Genomic DNA, 18135 nt, shown 5'->3' with positions numbered 1-18135 from the left:
TATATATCCGAGGCGCCAGTAAAAACAGATGAGCCATCCAGACAAGTGAATAATCCAGCTATCAGGGCAGATTCTGTCTGACAATGTGACCAGAAAGCATTCAATTCATATCATATACGTTTACGGTCTTACTGGAAATATGGAAATAGTTAAATGATCCCAGATCTGTTTGTCACATAATTATTACTAGTAGAGTCGATCTTGCTTATAATCTCGTTTGGTTACCAGCAATTGTTCAGTCAGTCTCGATCTATTGAACACAAAAAGATTACATTGCATGAAATATAGATATTTGGGGGCTTCCAAAATACCTATCGACGATATTTTAGGATGGCCTTTTGTTTTTCCAGCATTTATAATTAAAGCTGAACCTACTTAAATGAGTCATGTGGAATAATCAACATTGGGATTACTTCTAAATGAGCAGTGCTAATGCTATTCATTTATCCGCCAATAATATCTATGATTAATACTTCCCAATACAGTTTCCGAAAACGATCCTCGTTCTTTTAAGCAACGTCTTGCTGTTAGTAAAACGAAACAGGTTTCGCTTTTAAGGAAATTAATCTACATCTATGCAAAAGCTTTTATTTTCTAATAGAGTGCCCTTAACGATCTAACGAAATTAGTTCAGAAAGGAATTTCGTGGCTGCTAAAGTCATTGATTTTCCAAAACGTGCAATTTCAGCTGCAAAATGATATATTACAAGAGGAAGACTCCATCTATTACCCAGAGAAATTCAATCGTGTATATTTATTACAAAACCCCGAGACCATCGCTTTATAATTAGAATGCAAATTGCTTCGGGTTTCCAAATCTATTTTAAGGAAAGTTGCTCATTTGTCACAATTAGCCAATCCCAGAAGCTCATCGTTTGAGGATGCTGTTCAAAATGGAAGGAGGCTAAGAGGCCATCAGTCTTAAGAGCCAAACAAGAAACTTGGGTACCCCAAGACATGAACCTTCAAATAGGCATTGCTACATCTTATTCGGTGAGCTGTTACGACTTGCTTCATTGAACCGAATATGTTGCACAGTTGTAAAATCAAAACTCCCCCCCACCCCACCCCTCCCTCCCCCGAGATGCGTTTCAATCTATGCCAGATTATTCATTGATTGTAAAAGGTATTCAGTAAAAGTCACCATTTATTTCGCTGCTGAATATGGCTACTCTTTTTAACGCCGGCAATACTGCAGCATTTGATACTTTCTCACTTTTGCTCACAGTAACATTTTATGTCTAAAGCTATTGCATCCCGGCATTTATATGCACACGCATTTCAAATCTGGTAAATCCTATCAACAATAAAATCATATGAACGGGATTGGAGGAATTTATTTTACATGGGGCACTGCATACGGACTGGAGGCACCGACAGTATGAGGTCCCACTGACTCACTATCGCGGCTTTTATTAATAGCATAACAAATAGCCTGAATTTGAGCCAGTTTTCCTCACATATCATAGAGAATACTTTTCTAAAATGTTACTTAAGCAAATGACTCTGCAGAGTCAGGCGTGTTTGTCTATGTGAAGTAAACGTTTCCCACTTTTGCAAAAACGCAACACAAACCACACACATTCTTTAACACACCACCACACACACACACACGTAAATGCCACACACGCACAAACACACACACACACACACATACACACCCACTTCATCTCCACACACCTTCCCTCCCCCAATTTCTCTCACGTGCTTTTGCTTTATTATTGCCTTCGAAAGTCAACACAGCAGATAAAACGCACCCCGCGATGGCATTCATGCTATGGGACAAATTGAACAAATAATTCCCAACGCATATTCGTGATATCTTTTTTTTCGTGCATGTGCATGTGTGTGTGCATGTGCATGTGTGTGTGCATGTGCATGTGTGTGTGCATGTGCATGTGTGTGCATGTGCATGTGTGTGTGTGTAGCAGTATTCGGATTCAGTATTTTGAAATCTAATGCTTCCAACTGGAAGGATTTGGGGTGATTACACCCAATTCGAGAACAGGATGGCTCCTGGCCGTCTGATCTGACGTCAACATGTCTATAGGCGACTTTGGAAAGATAGAGAATGTACCGGGGGAGGGCTGAGCGCAATAATCACTCCCAGATGTCTGTAATACCAGAAATACGAACTTATATGGTGTCGCAAGATCAAACTTAAGCCAGAAATGTAAAATACGAGGAACGCAACCGCAGAAATGCCCCGAGAAACAGAATCTATTACTTCAGAGCTTTGCATAAAAAAATAAATAACTTGGAAGGAGCCCCAGGCACAATTGAATCAAGTCTTTTTTTTATATGGATGTATATAAAAAAAACTAGTTGCATTTAAACCATTGGCTGTTGAACACCACGAGTTGAAAACGACGTAGAATTATTGTTAAATGATTGCAAGAATGAAAAGGCTTTGAAACTCCCGAGGCCAATTGAGATGTACATTTTTTTTTGCACACAGACAACCAGATCTCCCAGTCCAGTCTGCACGGTTTGCAGTTGTGCAGATATTGAGTTGGTAATTATTTTCACAAATATACCCCATTATTTACAATTATTACATCCCCCCCCACCCACCAAAATAAAATTGGGCTGAATGGAAAAGACCAGTATTAAGCACCTGCTTGTAAGGTCAATTTTATTTCTTTTGTTTTCCACTGACATCAACCCAAAAGGTCGATCCAAGGTCAAGGATTATCTCATGCTTCAATCAGAGGGGAATGGCCCTTGCGTCTATCTTTGACGCCATCTTGACACTGATAACAAATTATCAGCAATTATCTGGTCATTGGAGCCATTGAAACCTGCTAATATCATGTTTAATTCCATCACTCGCTGCGCCTCTAGGAATATGTGGGTGGAGAAATACCTATGGTTTTTTCCGACCCCCAGAGAGAGAGACAGAGAGAAAGAGAGCAGGTAAAGACACGACACTGGTGTTTGCAATGTCCTGCCTGCTTTCAACTCGCTGTTGTGCCATTATATTGGGAAACTGCAAAGCAGCCCAGAATTAACAAATTCAAAAGCACCTCAGTGCACCCGGGCCGATTTTAAAATGAAAGTTATCAAGAAACAGATTAGTGCGGCATATATAAACATTCAACTGATAGGGATCTAAAATAATACATTTAACTGCGAGCAGAACGTTTAAATTGTCCTCCATTATGCAATGGCCCTGAGAGATGCTGCGAGTTGCTTTTTACCTCTCCTTTGTAAGAGATTCAAATTAATAACTAATCCCGCGCATTATTTATGTAAAATATATATGTTTCATGCCACTTTAAAGTTAAAAAAAAAGCCAGACATCAGGCATTTGTCAATAGTCTCTTTAAATTATGATGTATGTACTCAATGCCATGGATTATATTTTTAAATGCATATCTCTTTAAAAAACACAAAATAATCCATATATTTTACAAACAGGACATTCATTATTGTGATGGATCGACTTTATTTCTGCTTTCTTTGATTCAGTGCAGGAGTTTAAAGGAGCAAGCCCGTAACAAACTTCCTCCAAGAGAAAATATCCTTTTTATTAGGCTGGGTTTAAAAAGGAGATTATGGTTGTACTTGGGCCCCACCAATTGACGTAATTATGATTTAAAACATTGATTTATCAAAATGGCCAACTTCTCTTTGAAAAAAACAGGTCTATTCCATATCTGCTGTGCAGATTCCGTTTAATCTTAGGGTAGTGCCATAGAGCAGAGCGAGTTCTCAATCAATATGTGCAACTCCAGATACACGATTCGACAGGGCCTTGTGTTTCTTTTTTGGGGGATAGTGGTGGTGTGGGGGGCGCTGAGTGGACGTATATTGCCGATGTCTTTTTCCTTATAATATGTACAAATATATGTGGCTGTGCATATGTGCATTGCCTCTCTGCAGATCTTTACAGTGGCTGCAGATATTTATCATCTTTTTATACTGACGGTTTATGTTTGAGTTGGGAGCTAAAATGTCGTCTTTATTTCTTTATTCACTAGTTTGTGATTTCGGCTTTTGGAGGGACGTCGTCAAAGCAGCAAAGCAATGTGAGGAATTAGGAGGTGTAGTGGTTTGTTGCTCATGAGAAACTATAAACATGTTGTGGGGGGGGGGGGGGGGGGGGGGGGGAGCAGGAGTTGCAAGAACCCTCCAACATAACGGTGCGCAAATGTACAGCCCAACAATCACATCAATAAATAATCGGAGGAGCGAAAATATATTCGAATGCTTAACGATAGTGTCTAACATTCAAAATCAGTGCCTAAATTGACCGTAATTCATGGCATAATTTGCAGTTAAAAAAGCTTAAACACTAATATTCATTCGCCCAAAGCAGCATCTTTTCTGAGCACAACTTAAGTCGAATCTGTAAAGTGACCAATTTGACTTATATAAAAAGATAGTTACACAAAAATGGCTAACCGAGTCACAGGTAAATTACATGTGTGATATATATTTCCAATGCCTTCTTTGCAAGTAGAATTTGCAACCAACTGCGCCGAGTCGCAAATACAAAGACAAGCCCTCATTTGAATGACAATTAAAACGATGATGGCGGTGGGTTGGGTAGTGGGGGGGGAGGGAGGGGGGTGAGTACGAGAAGGAATTCTGTTGCAAAAACTCTGAATGTGACCTTGACAGCCCGTCAGCCGTTCAGTCAACTCTTTGGTGTATTTTCCCAGGGAGAGGGGGGCAACTGGGAGCAGATAATGCAGAAATCCGTCCACTCCAGTAAATATGTTATCAGTAACACTAACGCCATATGTTGCATCGAGTCGTTGTCACTGACATCCCCCAATGCTCCATCAATTTGCCTCAGCCCATCTTGCACCGCTATTTAGCTTTTAACGTCAAATCGGGCATTTGCCCCGGCTCCGGGCTGTCTGCAACCCAAGTGCCTCAGTTAGCTACAGACATGATGGTGTTTTAAGAAGGCAGCGCCCCTACGATGTAGGTAGTGGGGTGGGGTGGGGGGGGGGATTGATGAATTTGGAATTTACTTTACATATGTTAATCCTACGCTTTTTTTAAATAAAAAAATATCTGTTTGTGAAATATTAGAGCTAATACAGGGCCACCAGGAAATGGCTGCTGTTTATTTGTTCAGCGTCTTAATCATAATTTGTCAGTTAGTGGCACCGAGGAACACCAGCAATGTTTTAAAGGGGATTAATCAAATAAACATATGCCGTGGAGTAGACTACAGTGCAAAGCACTTTGCCGAATATTAGTACTAATGCTTATCACCAGAACCGTACTCTCGCTCGCTACAGACCCTCAAGTGTCCCCTTTTAGATGTGCACTGGGCTGTTGTCTGCTGGAGGGAACCACAACAGTCCGTTATCCTTGTTAGCAATTATTGGATGGAAATAGTGGAGATGCTGTAGAGTTGGCTACCCTCTTAAATTACAGGGCACCCCATCGTTTTTTTTATCCCCTTCCCCCCAAAAAAGAATGAACGCGGCCAATATACTGGAATATATGTTGTGCAAAGTGTTGTACCGTGCAATTGTAAACTATAAAGGATTTGAGAGAAATCGGGCGACGCGGCATAAAGTCACCAACTTGTTTTAAAGAGACAGCCAACCATTGTTGGCTGGAGTTTATGGCGATCAGAAATCAAATCTCTGCAAGACCTCTGTTAAAGCTGTTTGCCATTCAGTGTAACGCATTCAATCAAACACAACGTTCAAGCTTTTCAACCGAGTCTTTTTTTAAAAAAATTAAAACACAGTGTCCATTTTGAAATACTGGCGGATATTACTAGAGGTGTTTAGTAGGTATGACTTTTGGCAGTTTGCAATAAGGAGTATGCTTGCAATGAGAAAGAGGATCACAGTTCGCCTATAAAATCTGTTAAACGCGAGTGGGAGAAAGATTGCACATCGGCGATATTAGCGACAAATGCAAGTCTGTGTAAACACACCAAACACAAGATATGACCCTTTGAAATAAAAGGGCAGAACACTTTTCCCCTACACAGCCAGTTTGGCTAACCCCACAACCTTGCTTTTGTAACATGCTTGGGAGACGGTGCAAAACTTCCCTTATCTTTTTATAGGCATTTGCAGATGTGCTCACCCCCGACTGGCAGTGCATATGCTAACAGGAAAGGAGCAGAACTGCAGCAACGGTGCAAGTGGGGAGACATGTCGGCTGTTAGTCAGTACTGAGGGACAACTGATGCTGACATTTAATGTTGCAGAAGAAAGCTCGAAGCAGTGCAGGCGATTACCCATGTCACCCATTTAAGCCATATTTGTTCCCCACCAGAAGGACACACAGCGCTGAAAAGAATGAGCCTTCACTGATGTTAATAAAGCATAAATCATGGTTTCAGAAGAGTCAAGAGCTGGAGTTAGTCATGTAGCGCTGGGGGCCAAATAGTGTTAGTTGACAGTGTCACATCGACTCCAGTTTTAAGTGAGTGTGTTAATGCAGGATACAAACACAACATTGTTCACATTTTACGAAGCTGATGATTTAACCAAAAGTGCACTTCCAATGGAGCTGCAAGTACTTTTGAGGCCCTATATAATCCCCTCACTAACCTTTTTTTACACACACAGGCTGCATTTCAGGCCTATCAAAAGTCAAAGATGCCCCACATATAAATCTAAAACAACATTCTGCCTCTGGAATAAAACTTCTTAAAGTAATATCCGAAAGCCCCGAAGTCTGAACTTCAGAGAACGAGAGAACGCTTTTTTTTTTGCAGGCCTGGAAATACCCGGTGATATTTATAAATCACAGACAGAGAAGCATTGGGATGGAAGAATTTGAAACATTCCACATTTTTCTAGAGAGAGAGAGAGAGAGAGAAAAAAAGACGCCCACGACTGGGTCTGGATACCTCGGCAGGGCCCACAGAGAGGGATCAGAAGAGGATATAACGCCCAGGACACCGAGCTGCCTGTGCACTGCATTCACCCTTCACATGTGTATTGCAAATCGCCCCTTACTTCTGCGGTTACTCGCTCATCCGATATCCCTAAATCTTCCCCACGTTAACTTAAGCTCTTAACGTAAACTATGAACTATGTTTTTTTTAATATGCGGGAGGGGGAAAAACAAGCGAGATCAGTCTGCGCTCCCCAGACAAGAACGCTTATTCAGCGCCGGGGAATGTTTGGAAATCTTTGCAAATCTGTTATAGTTAATATGTTGGACGTCTGCCATTTGTTATTTAAAGTACCCCCAAAAAAATGTAATTCTGGTGCAGTTCGCGAGAGCTATTTGGGATATCGTCCTCCTCTTTATTTGCAAGACACAAAAACACTTACAAGATAATTATTAATCGGTTTCTCTTCAATAAAAAGGCAGCAACGCGTTCACTAAGGATCAACATAGCATCTGACAGTGTTATTTGCCTCGCAGTCCATTGAAATGGATCCAACATCACCTTAGACCCGACTATTCACCCCACAAAGCCAGCGCACCGGTAGTCAAAACGATACAAATATATTTTTGTAAAAAAAAAGTGTTTTTTTATTGACATAATTACAACGTTTACATCTCCAATACTTTATCTCCACTTTTTTGGACGGAAGTGCACAAGCCAAAAACAACTTTTGAAAATATTGAACGAAATACTGAATGACCACAATACAACACTATATACTTGCACACTAACATTGCCTATTTGCACTTTGGTACACCTACTTTTTTGTTTCAATACAACATTAAAAAACTTCAATATTTATATCCCAAATGAAGTCCAAGATACATTTCACAAAATACATAATTCTTTACCAAGAAGTCTTTTTTTTTGTGTGTGTGCTATAAAACATTTAACACTTAAAAAACATTCACATCTACTGTGAAACAATACGACCCCTTACCAACTTGGCCTTTTCTTCAAAAATACGGAATGCCTTTTCTTCCAACAATCCGCTCTCTGGGGTGAGAAATTGCACATAAATAAAGTTGATTCTGAACATATAGCTTCTGTCGACGTGCGAAAGTTTACGATGAATATTTTTTACAAGTCTGGACGTCTCTTCCCCCCTGAGTTCAGGTTCAAGCTTTCACTGTTTCAGTTCCAAAGCCCAGACGTGTTGAGGCCATCCAGTCCTTCCTTTTGTTTTCTTATCGTTGCTACTAACTGTATTCTTCAAAACTTCATTCTGTCAAAGTCCAGTAAAGCAACACGTAGAGGATTATTTACGATGGATCGAAAGATCCATTGCAAAAAAAAGAACCCGAAACTCACCAAAATACATCTACCACTTTACTCATACAGCAAATTTTCACGCAAAAAAAGTCCACACGTGTGCTTGCGATATAGATTGTATTAAAAAAANTCAAAAGCAATTATCTTTGTGGTGTCTATCTATATACTGCAGCATCTTCGGGGTTCACTGGGTAGTTTTCCCATTCAGAAAAGCTGTGGCGTGTTGTGTCTGGGCTGTGCAATTGAGGGATGAAAATAGCCCTATCGTCCTGGGTTTCAGTTAATAAGTGTTTCTGAGTAAGCACTTCCACATTTAGCCTGTGACCTGGCGATTTTACCATATTCCCCTCAGCATTAAGAGCATTTTCGTGGAATTTGACTTGAATTTACAGACCAACAGCAACGTTTTACTTTGTTATTTTTTAATAATTTTTTTTTGACCACCCCCACCCCTCCCCCATAAATATCACTCACTATAAAATTGCACTTTGGTGGTAAGCCACTATAAATATATTACATGCAGAATAAACACACACATTTCTCAAAACTTCAAATATCGTGTCAACAGCCGTTATTGCCATTTTCCCACCCCCCAAAAAATACTCAAAATAATCCAAGCAGAGTGTCAGCCACGACTTTGATTTCAGTGCTGTCTGTAGAAGACTGCGTTTCAAGTGGATTTACCTCTTTTTTTTGTAAGTGGCAACAAGACTCGGTTGTAAAACGATACGTTTCCAATTCTGCAAATCCCAAACTAGATGGGCACACTTGACTAAAATATTTAAGATGCTCTGGTGTGATAGGTTTGAAGGGTCAATATGCAATTTCTCCTCTCTCTACCAGGCCCCGTTAAAAACCTATGATCACATTAGGCACAGCAACGCAGTGTGCTCGTGTTTCTGCAGTCACTCCACCCAGCTTTGCTCTTACGTTTCCCCCCTCAAATCACTTCGGACCAACGCATCGCTCTCCTGCAGCCCAAAGCCAAATTGGTTGAGTTCAACACCGAGGAAAGGCACGTGAAACCGACAAGACGGCGCAGCGTCCAAGCAATTTAGATGGAACTAAGGGCACCTCCTGGGAAATGCCCACCCCCCCACCCCACCCACCCTCCCCCCCCCACCCAAAAAAAAAATAAAAAAATCTTGCAAATCAAAATGCAACGCCACCAAAAACCCACGTTTGCCCCTCACGCTAATTGCGACACCTAAAAAGAAACGAAGATGCCCGCAGAGTGCCTTACCAGCTCCCGCTTCCTCTTCTCCTCCTTGACATCCACCTTCTTGATCTCCGCCTTGAAGGCCTCGGTCTCTCCGTTCTGGTCATCCTTGGCCAGCAGGTCCATGAGGTAGGCGATGTAGCTTGTGGCCAGGCGCAGGGTCTTGATCTTGGACAGCTTGGTGTCGGCGGGCACGTTGGGGATGCACTCGCGCAGCTCCGCAAAGGCGCTGTTGATGCTCTGAGTCCTGCGCCTCTCCTTGCGGTTGGCGGTGCCCCTGCGCTTGGGCGGACGGACCCCGGACGCCACCGCCGCCACCGCCGCCGCCGCCGACACCCCCCCGTAGGCGGAGTGGTCGAGCCCGGCGGCGCCGTTCACGTACTCGGGGCTGTAGGACGGTGCCATGCTGTAGTCGGGGGGCGACATCTCGGCGTGGCTGATGAGCCATCCGTGGAAGTAGGGGCTCTCCTCATGACAGCGACTCGCGGCCGCCGCGGCCGCCGCCGCGAACGGGTAACCCTCGTGTACCACTGGGTGATGGGGGAATCCTCCAACCAGACTCATCTTTCGATTATATCGGCGGGTTTTCCCCTTCTCCCCTTCTTCTTCTCCCCCCCCACACCCCCCGCCCCACACCCCCCACCTCCACACACACACCCAACCCCCCCCCCCCCACCCCCCTCCCGCAAGTCCTTTCTTTTTATTCGCTTTGTGGGTTTTTTTTTTTTTTGCAGCCTTCAAAAATGCAAGAATTAAAAAAGGAAGAAAAACAAACACACGCACACACACCCCCCAAAAACACACACACACACACACACACCACGCTCCCCCCCACTCCTCCTCTCCAAAAAAAAAACCCCCCACGCACTCACACGCGAGATGCGTGTGTGTTTTGCAAAGGTTCGCTTCAAATATTTTCCCACTTTTTTTTCCCACCGATGATCAAAGCAAAAAACTCTACCGACTGGGGGTGGTGGGGGCTGGGGGGTGGTGGGGGGCTGGGGGGTGGTGGGGGGCTGGGGGGTGGTGGGGGGCTGGGGGGTGGTGGGGGGCTGGGGGTGGGGGCTGGGGGGTGGGGGGGTGGATATAACTATTTTTTAGGGTATTAAATATCACGGTGCTTTACTTACAATCGACTTCCTCCATTGTGCTGTTTAATCCCTGGATTGTTTCCCCTTCTTTTGCATTAAATAACTGTTCATTGGGGGAAAAAAAAGAGAAAAAAAAAATCCGAACCTTAAAGCGAGTTGGGCTCCAAGTTGGGCTCTTTTTTTTTCTCTCCTCCCGCCCCCCCCCCCCCCCCACTCCACCCCACTCCACCCCACCTCCTCCACCCCCGAGGAAGAAGAAGAAGAAGAAAAAGAGTGGATATAAATAAGAAAAAAAAACGTCTTGCAAAAAAAAAAAAATAACTTCCTCGCAGGAAAGCAGCAGTGTCCAGTGTAGCGGACGATTCGTTCGTTAATCGCGGTCCAATATTTTGATCCAGTGGAGACTCAGACCCAGCCCTGAGCACCAGCAGCAGTTTTTGAATTTGATCTCCATGTAAAGCTACATGTTTAGGGTGGTTTGGGTTAATATATGTCGTCAGAGAGATGTCTGGCCAATCGCACGACTGAAGGGGAGGCCCGCAAAAGTCACTACATTAAAATTTGCGACTGTTTACCTTTGTAATTGCTGGGGGAGGGGGCTGGCTTTTTAGATTGGTTTGCAATTCCTTTGCATAATGAAATTAACAACACGAGAAAAATATTCTCGTAAACAGCTAATGTTCACACCCATCTTGAAATATGCTTTTTTTTTGTGTGTGTGGTGGTTGTAGCAGGAAAGGTCGTTAAACAAAAATGAACCATTTTCCTCTTTTTTTAAAGAAATACAAACACCGGTGATACCTACGTTACATGTAATCCGAAGGTGGGAGATCTATAGTATGTTTAACACGAAACCAATGCTCTGGTAAGACGTTGATTGAACAGCGAAATGATTTCTTTTCTTTGCAGCCCCGGTTAAAAAAAATAAAACCAATTGTTTGTGCAAAGGTAACTAATACTAACCAATAACTTCACGCCGTTCCTCCCTTACTCTGCTCGTAATAGGTTAGAGTATTTTACTCACATGGCGAATGCCCAGAGTTTCGCATTGTGCTGCTATCTATCTTTTCATGCACATCAGAGAGATCAAGAACCAAACGCCAGGCCAATTTAACAGACTCAAGTTTGGAGGATTAAAAGAAATCCTGGGTGAAGAGAATGGGCCCCAAATCACAAGACCAGATCGTCTGTAGACAAATCATTGGATTCGTTGAAACTTCAGACTAAAGGACGTCTTACACACAGACTTGAAGTTGGTAACATACATTTCCTGGTGAAAATTGTGGTTTTACATTATCATTTGAGAAAAAGCTTTCGGAGTCAAACCAGAAAACAAAATGCAGGAGATATATTACATGTGACCCTTTTGCACGCAATCCATTTCTTTTCCTAGATTGAAAATTCAGCAGGACTGGTGTGTGAGGACTGAGGTCGAGAAGAGACGCGGAGTTTGGGGCTGATAAGAGCACAACATACATTAGGCTTAATCCGGCAACGAGAGAGAAACTCTGTGAAATACGCAGGCAGTCTCAGGCAGGGTAATGTCTTCTGTTTTATGTCTCCTCCGGATTTCCAAAGAAGTTCTTGAAAGGAACAGAACAAATAACATTTCGCTTTTACATTATTTAAAACGCACTGGGAAGTGGGTTTGTGGGTGGGTGTCGGGAAGGGGAGCTTTAGAGATTGTTCAAAAACATAAATACTGGTAAAAGTATAGTCTTGTTTTGTCTTGTAAGCATGTTAATGTGTGGTATTACAACCCACATTTGATTGATCCTTGATTGATTCTGCTGACTGGTTGGTAACAAAACAACATGTTTCAGTTTAGGGTGGGGGTAGGGAGCAATTCAGATTTATTCCTTATTATGTTTCATCTAAGTTCTAAAATGAAATCTTGTGGTAAGCTTAAACATCCGGTGGGTTTGGCAGTGGTGAGTAAGGAATCCCCAGAAAGCATTCCAGTACCTGGGATGTTCATGTCCTGTTCTTACCCTGACCTTATTGCTTGCTTCTAGAAAGAATTGTTACCTTCAGATCACACTATCGTAGTGCACAAAGCCTGTACTGAGCATCAAACTGAAATGTAGTTTGATATATATTATAAACTCCAGTGATGACTTCAGTTAACGTTCTCCTTAATGCCTTAATGTTTGGTAAGCTATCCCAGGCCACCAAAACACTGAACGGTTCAATAAACGGAATCAACTTATTCTTATTCCTTATTCCTCCTTATTCCAGTGCTGTGGTGGGCAATGCAGTTGTTTCCGTAAAACAGTGCTGGGAAATCGCAAAAGCACTGTCCCGAGAAGGCAGTTTGCTTCGGCTGCATTCAACTGTTACACATTTATATAAAAAGACTTTTCCAAGAATTGTCTTCCTCAGCAAAGACATTTGCTAACCACCCCCCCCCCCCCCCTCCACCCCGTACTTTATGTCTGGTTTGCAAAGTAGAACGCGTTAAAAATTGTAAAAGCGAAGTGAGAACGATTCAATTGAGGAAAACAAGACATGAAATGAAATACTGTAGAAGCGACAGACAGACGCATCTGAGGTGAAACAGCGTCCGGCAGTGACAGAAATGTGTTGGGAATGCGTTTACCGTTCAAACATGTTTGGCATTTGCCACAAACAGGAATAAGTTGTGCCCTTCAACCCTATCGTTTAAAATAGGATGTGTTTAGTGTTGTTTGTATGGCACATTGGTATTCGATATTGACCAGGGTAAAGTCAACGGGGTAAATGGTCAGTATGTACAGAAACTAAAGCTGGGAGCATTGCCTTCCGTCTTCCCAATTACATGAGAGATGTTGTGCAGCTCAGATTGGATGGGTCACTTGTTGAGTTTGTAATATCTGATCCACAACAAACTGAACATATTTGGACCCACGAAAATAAACCTCGTCAGTTTTCTTCTGTTAATTGGGAGAATTGTAAAACAATCATCTTCTCTTGAGAACGGATCCTATATTTGAATAACAAAGTCAGTTTATAATTGTTCAAACTGTGCTCTAAAATAGTTTTTCTCACCAAATTTTTAAAAAAATGTTATTATCAATACCTTCCCTTCAAAGTGATCGCAAACCAATGGCATACTCTTCTGACTTCCTGGCGGAATGAGGATCACGTCCATTTCCAAAGTGCGATTTTTTGTCAGATTATACTGTATATTTTCAATAGTCTCTGTTACCATTTGTTGTTGCAATTCAAATTCTGCCTTTAGAAGCGAAAATTATATTTTGCATTTTCCTCAAATGAGCATTGAAACGGCACCACGATACATTAGACCAAGTAGAATATTAAAAACAAAATGATGCCATTTGCTCTCAACTTGACTTACCGGGTAAGACAGCAGCTGCATTAATACATAATATTCCTTGCATTTGATACAGTGCTTTTCAGGTCGTGCAGACATTTCAAAGCGCTTCACAGGATTTACTGTAACGTGTAGTGACTGTATCTTGTAGGCAAACGCCTACATGTGTACGATGGTAAAGTCCATTGCACAAATGATATAACGAAAAATTCTGGGTTTTATATCAGAATATGGTTGGACAATATCAAGACAGAGATGACATTTAACAATTGTAGTCATAATAATTTCACTGTAAAACGTTCGCTTGTTATTTTTCTGTTTTCTACGGCCTGCAAGTGTTGTTAGATTTTTGTTTTAAATTGCTGCTTCGGTTTCGATCACAGAATTATTACCCAAATTACTATGAATATAAGAGCCTGTGCGAATCTATGGTGGACTTGGCATCGCAGTTACGATTCAGGTATCAATGAATTTCTCTCACAGCTGAAAAGGAATTGAAGACAAAATACACACACAATATCGTGACAAAGCATAAATACTCAATGTGTGACATCCTCTGGCTATAACAAAATACGATTACACTACGAAATAAGAACTAATATTTAGCGGGGAATATTTTGAGTCGCGTTTTTACACAATCATTATCCATTTATGCACTGTATGACCTTTCGGTACATGACACAGCTGCAAACGCATCTATATAAGCTGCTTTTCAAACAGGCAAATAATGGGCTCATTAGCTTAATCATACAAATAAAATATGCAATCGCTTTCCATCACACCTTGTAAAAGTTTTTAGTTATTATGAAATTCGGGAAACACTTTCTGGAGGCAGTTAAATTAAACAGTTGGTTGTAGTTTTTGCAATACAATTTCTATGCATAAAATATATGTTTTCAATCAATCTACACAACCATGTCGCTGCATCCCACACCCACTGGAATATAATTCAGAACTTGCATTCTTCTGTCGCTGTGTAGCCCTAATAACGTGAATTAGCATTTCCATACTGCCTTCAAAAAAATTATTTTTTGTCGTCTCTTTTGCCTTTAAATGTGGATGAAGCACACGTGGGCTTTCGGTTAATTCGGACAAAGGTGAAGTAACCGACGCACCCGAAAGGTAAAGGTAACGGTCCCTTTAAGAGATAACAGGTATGTGTGTGTGTGTGTGTGTGTGTGTGTGTGTGTCGGTGTGTGAATGGTTGCGATGTAATGCGCCTGACTCTCGTGAGGTGGCGCACTTCAATGTCAGGACTGAATGGGGAGAGTATTTTATGGTAAAAGCCAATGCCAATGTACAGTAAGACATGCTTTCTTTCTCAATAATGTATTCGTTTCCATGCTATATCACACTCGATAAGATGTGAGAAAATGGTGACGGTGTTTAGTCTGAATGGGTTGCATGTCTGCGGACCTGCTTTTGAGTGTTCTGCTGGTAAACATAATGTTGCTTTGCATGCAATATGTTCAGATGCTGTAATTCTAACATAAAGTCCGTCCATTTAAGAATATTTTATTTCGCTTTTTTTTAGAAAACGCGTTGTGGAAAAGCGGGATATTGCAATGAAAACTGAACCCGTGAATTCATTGCTCTCAACCCCACAGTTGTAGATGAACTGTATAAACGTGCGTGCGCGCGTGTGTTGTGTCTATACAGTGCTCACAATAATATACACAATCAAATAGTGTACACATGTGCAACACAAACAATGCAATAGAAATAGCCGACAGTGCATGAGGAAAGAGTGGAAATTGATTTGTTGATGAATTTACATTATTTCGTTTCAATATCTATGAGCACCCTACAGACTACACACACACACACACACACCCCACTGAGCTACTCATACAACGGTGGGGTTGTGAACTATCAATTCATAGTTTCAGCTAACACCCAAAAGATCATTTGATATCTTTTGTAACGGGTACAGAAAAAATAATAATCGTTTTTTTTTGCCGTTGTTGGATGTGAGCTTATCATTTGAAAGATTGCAATACGATTTGAACATCTTTCTTGGGGAAAAACAATGTAACATGAATTGTAAGTCTTGGGAATTGTCTGCACAGATGTGTGCTGTCATGAGTGAGCATTTTTTTGATTTACAGACTAATTTCTTAACTATAATTTTTTGTATTTGGGAGAGAAACATGGGAGGATATTGCAATGTGTTTGGAACAATCTATTTTTCTGCAATTTGGTTTTGTAGGTTTTAATTGTAAATTTCCGACTGCGAGTCGGGGTAAGTCAGTGTGTGAGAGTTTGATCTGTATTTGCAGAGTGAACGACGATTTTGAAAGCAAGTCAGAATTTTAACCTTTTCACAACCCCCATTGCAACCAAAAAAAACCCCACCAGAATGCGTTATTTGATTTTTTGTTCAAAAACTTTCAGTTCCTGTTATTATTTTACTCAACGCAGATTTAACTCCGCTAATCTCCTCGCCGTTTCCAACCTCCCAAGGACACAGATAGATCATTGTTTCAAGATCGTTTTCAGTTGATGAAATTGACCTGCAAGTGACGAATAGGTTGTTGGAAAAGGCCAACAAGGCGTCTTTTAGTTGGTCAATTGCTGTAACCTTTACAATGGTTTCCCTTTTTTTTAGGAAAAAGAGAGCTAATCATAAAAAGGCACAACGGTCTGAGGATATAATTCAAGGTATCACATACACCCAACATCAGAATGAATTTTTTTTTATACACTTTGTATGCATGAGAATATATTTACAGCATTAAGAGTAGTCTCTTGTTGTTTCCTCCCTCCCCACAAATGCAGTTGTACTGAATGAAACTCGCCATCACAGTCTCCGGACAGGCTGAGGCTCCAGGTAATTACATGTAATCAGACCAAAGGGTCACTTGGTCATTCTCCTGTTACACCCTCCTCCAGCATCCGTCTGATGTGCTTTCAAACTTTATTCCACACAAACAAATAGAGAAAATCAAGAGATGGCGGGGGTGGGGTGGGGGGGATTATACAATAAGCGTGTGCTATCATTAAAACATCAAATATTAGCATTTAACAAAATCGAAAGGGCCGTTTTTATTCCGGAATGTGATTGTGATAATCGTGCAGTTCCCGAAATGGAGACAGAAATGAAAGTCAATGCAATTCAAGGATCCTAAAGGGAAAGTTTATCATGAAACTTTCCAACGACAGGTAGAAAGAAGGATTCAGTGAACTCAGCTCGAGGATCTTTTCTCTAAACTAAAACTTTCCTTAGGTTTCTTTGCACATTGCCCCGATGACGGGCCCTGCGCACGATTTCATGTGAAAGTGCAGAAAGCGGAGATTTCCTATTCACTGAGTGTCTGTGTCTCTCTGTGTGAGTGTGAGTGTGAGTGCGAATGTGCCTCAGCTTTGCTTGTGTTAATTCTCGTTTTCAACAACACCCAACAAAAAGAGGAATGTTTTCAATCATTTTAAACCATATTTCAGCCAGTTGTCGATTTACAATTTTTTTGGGGGGTGGTGGGGTGGGGGTGGGGGGGGGGTGGGGGATAGATTTTTTTTAGAAGGCTTTATTACATGTTTAATCGAATATTTAATTTTCACCAGTCTTTTTTTTTTGGTTGAACTTCCAGTTCGATTAACTGAAATCCACGAACGTTAACAGTGGCAACGAGAGCAAAATTACAGATATCAATCAACAAGAAGGGTCTTGGGCTCAAGGGAGAAAAAGCCACAAGTAAAGAGAGAGGTTTGGAAAAGCTGTTGGAAAACACGGATTTTTTAAGAGAAACAGCGAATAATTGAAATGTCACCGTACTGTCTGTTATTATAAATATTGTACATTTATTGCACCTATGATAGAAAAGTGATAGAAAAGTGTTGGAAGCGGATGCATTATGAACGTCTCCATTTCCTTCACTTCTCCGGGTATAATATCATCATAACACTACAATACATTACAACATTATATTTGTAAAAAGCGCCTTTCACGTCAGGAGGACGTCCCAAGGCGCTGAACAGACAGGGATTAGGACCCGGGTGGGTGGTGGGGTGGGGGTGGGGGGGCAGGAGAGGGTCGGAGGGTGGCCCAAGGCACAGTCGAAGAGGAGGGTCTTGAGACTTGAAGCAATAAAAGTAATCGCCACGATTTCAGCATCACATCGTGCACTTCATTTAATGCATTGCATTTCTGAGTCCCAACTGCAAAACAATTGCAGATCGGAGGTGATCAGTGAACTTATGTTATGGGGAATGTTACACGTTGCCATGTAATTGCCACAATTAGATGACATCCTACACGAATTCGCGAGAGGTAAATGGTAAAAAGATTAATTTGCAATTTCACTTTTAGTGCTTTGAACGGCCAGTGCCTTTGTGAAAGAGCAGCAACACGCCGTGT

General features: G+C 41.6%; 1 protein-coding gene and 1 long non-coding RNA gene across 6 annotated transcripts; one reads left to right on the top strand and one right to left on the bottom strand.

Moving 5' to 3' along the window:
• Positions 1 to 7449: 7449 nt before the first annotated feature.
• hand2 (heart and neural crest derivatives expressed 2) lies at positions 7450 to 9999 on the bottom strand. Its single transcript, XM_007895948.2, has 2 exons — positions 9402 to 9999; positions 7450 to 8111 (listed from the first exon to the last, which is right to left on the bottom strand). Exons 1-2 carry the CDS (start codon positions 9939 to 9941, stop codon positions 8013 to 8015), a joined length of 639 nt encoding a protein of 212 aa, XP_007894139.1. The 5' UTR covers positions 9942 to 9999; the 3' UTR covers positions 7450 to 8012.
• Positions 10000 to 11134: 1135 nt separating this feature from the next.
• Positions 11135 to 17697, top strand: LOC103180227. Of its 5 annotated transcripts, none has more exons than XR_488070.2 (5): positions 11135 to 11333; positions 14847 to 14903; positions 16390 to 16442; positions 16560 to 16611; positions 17369 to 17697. It is a non-coding gene; the product is annotated as an uncharacterized LOC103180227 (long non-coding RNA). The 5 variants fall into 5 exon arrangements; XR_488069.2 differs by having other exon boundaries at positions 14847 to 14935; XR_006085342.1 differs by having other exon boundaries at positions 14847 to 14935; positions 16526 to 16611.
• The last annotated feature ends 438 nt before the right edge of the window (positions 17698 to 18135 follow it).

Source organism: Callorhinchus milii, unplaced genomic scaffold (assembly GCF_018977255.1).
Source record: "Callorhinchus milii isolate IMCB2004 unplaced genomic scaffold, IMCB_Cmil_1.0 Scaffold1, whole genome shotgun sequence".
Classification (NCBI taxonomy): domain Eukaryota; kingdom Metazoa; phylum Chordata; class Chondrichthyes; order Chimaeriformes; family Callorhinchidae; genus Callorhinchus; species Callorhinchus milii.
The sequence above is the reverse complement of the archived record's forward strand: the minus strand, read 5'-3'. Positions and strand labels throughout refer to the sequence as shown.

Excerpts from the sequence above, each read along its gene's own strand:
- hand2 (XM_007895948.2), bottom strand. The coding sequence starts at position 9,941 with ATGAGTCTGGTTGGAGGATTCCCCCATCACCCAGTGGTACACGAGGGT. Across the intron at positions 8,112-9,401 it reads AGAAGAGGAAGCGGGAGCTG|AATGAAGTTTTGAAGAATAC; the intron begins GTAAGGCACTCT and ends GGACTTTGACAG.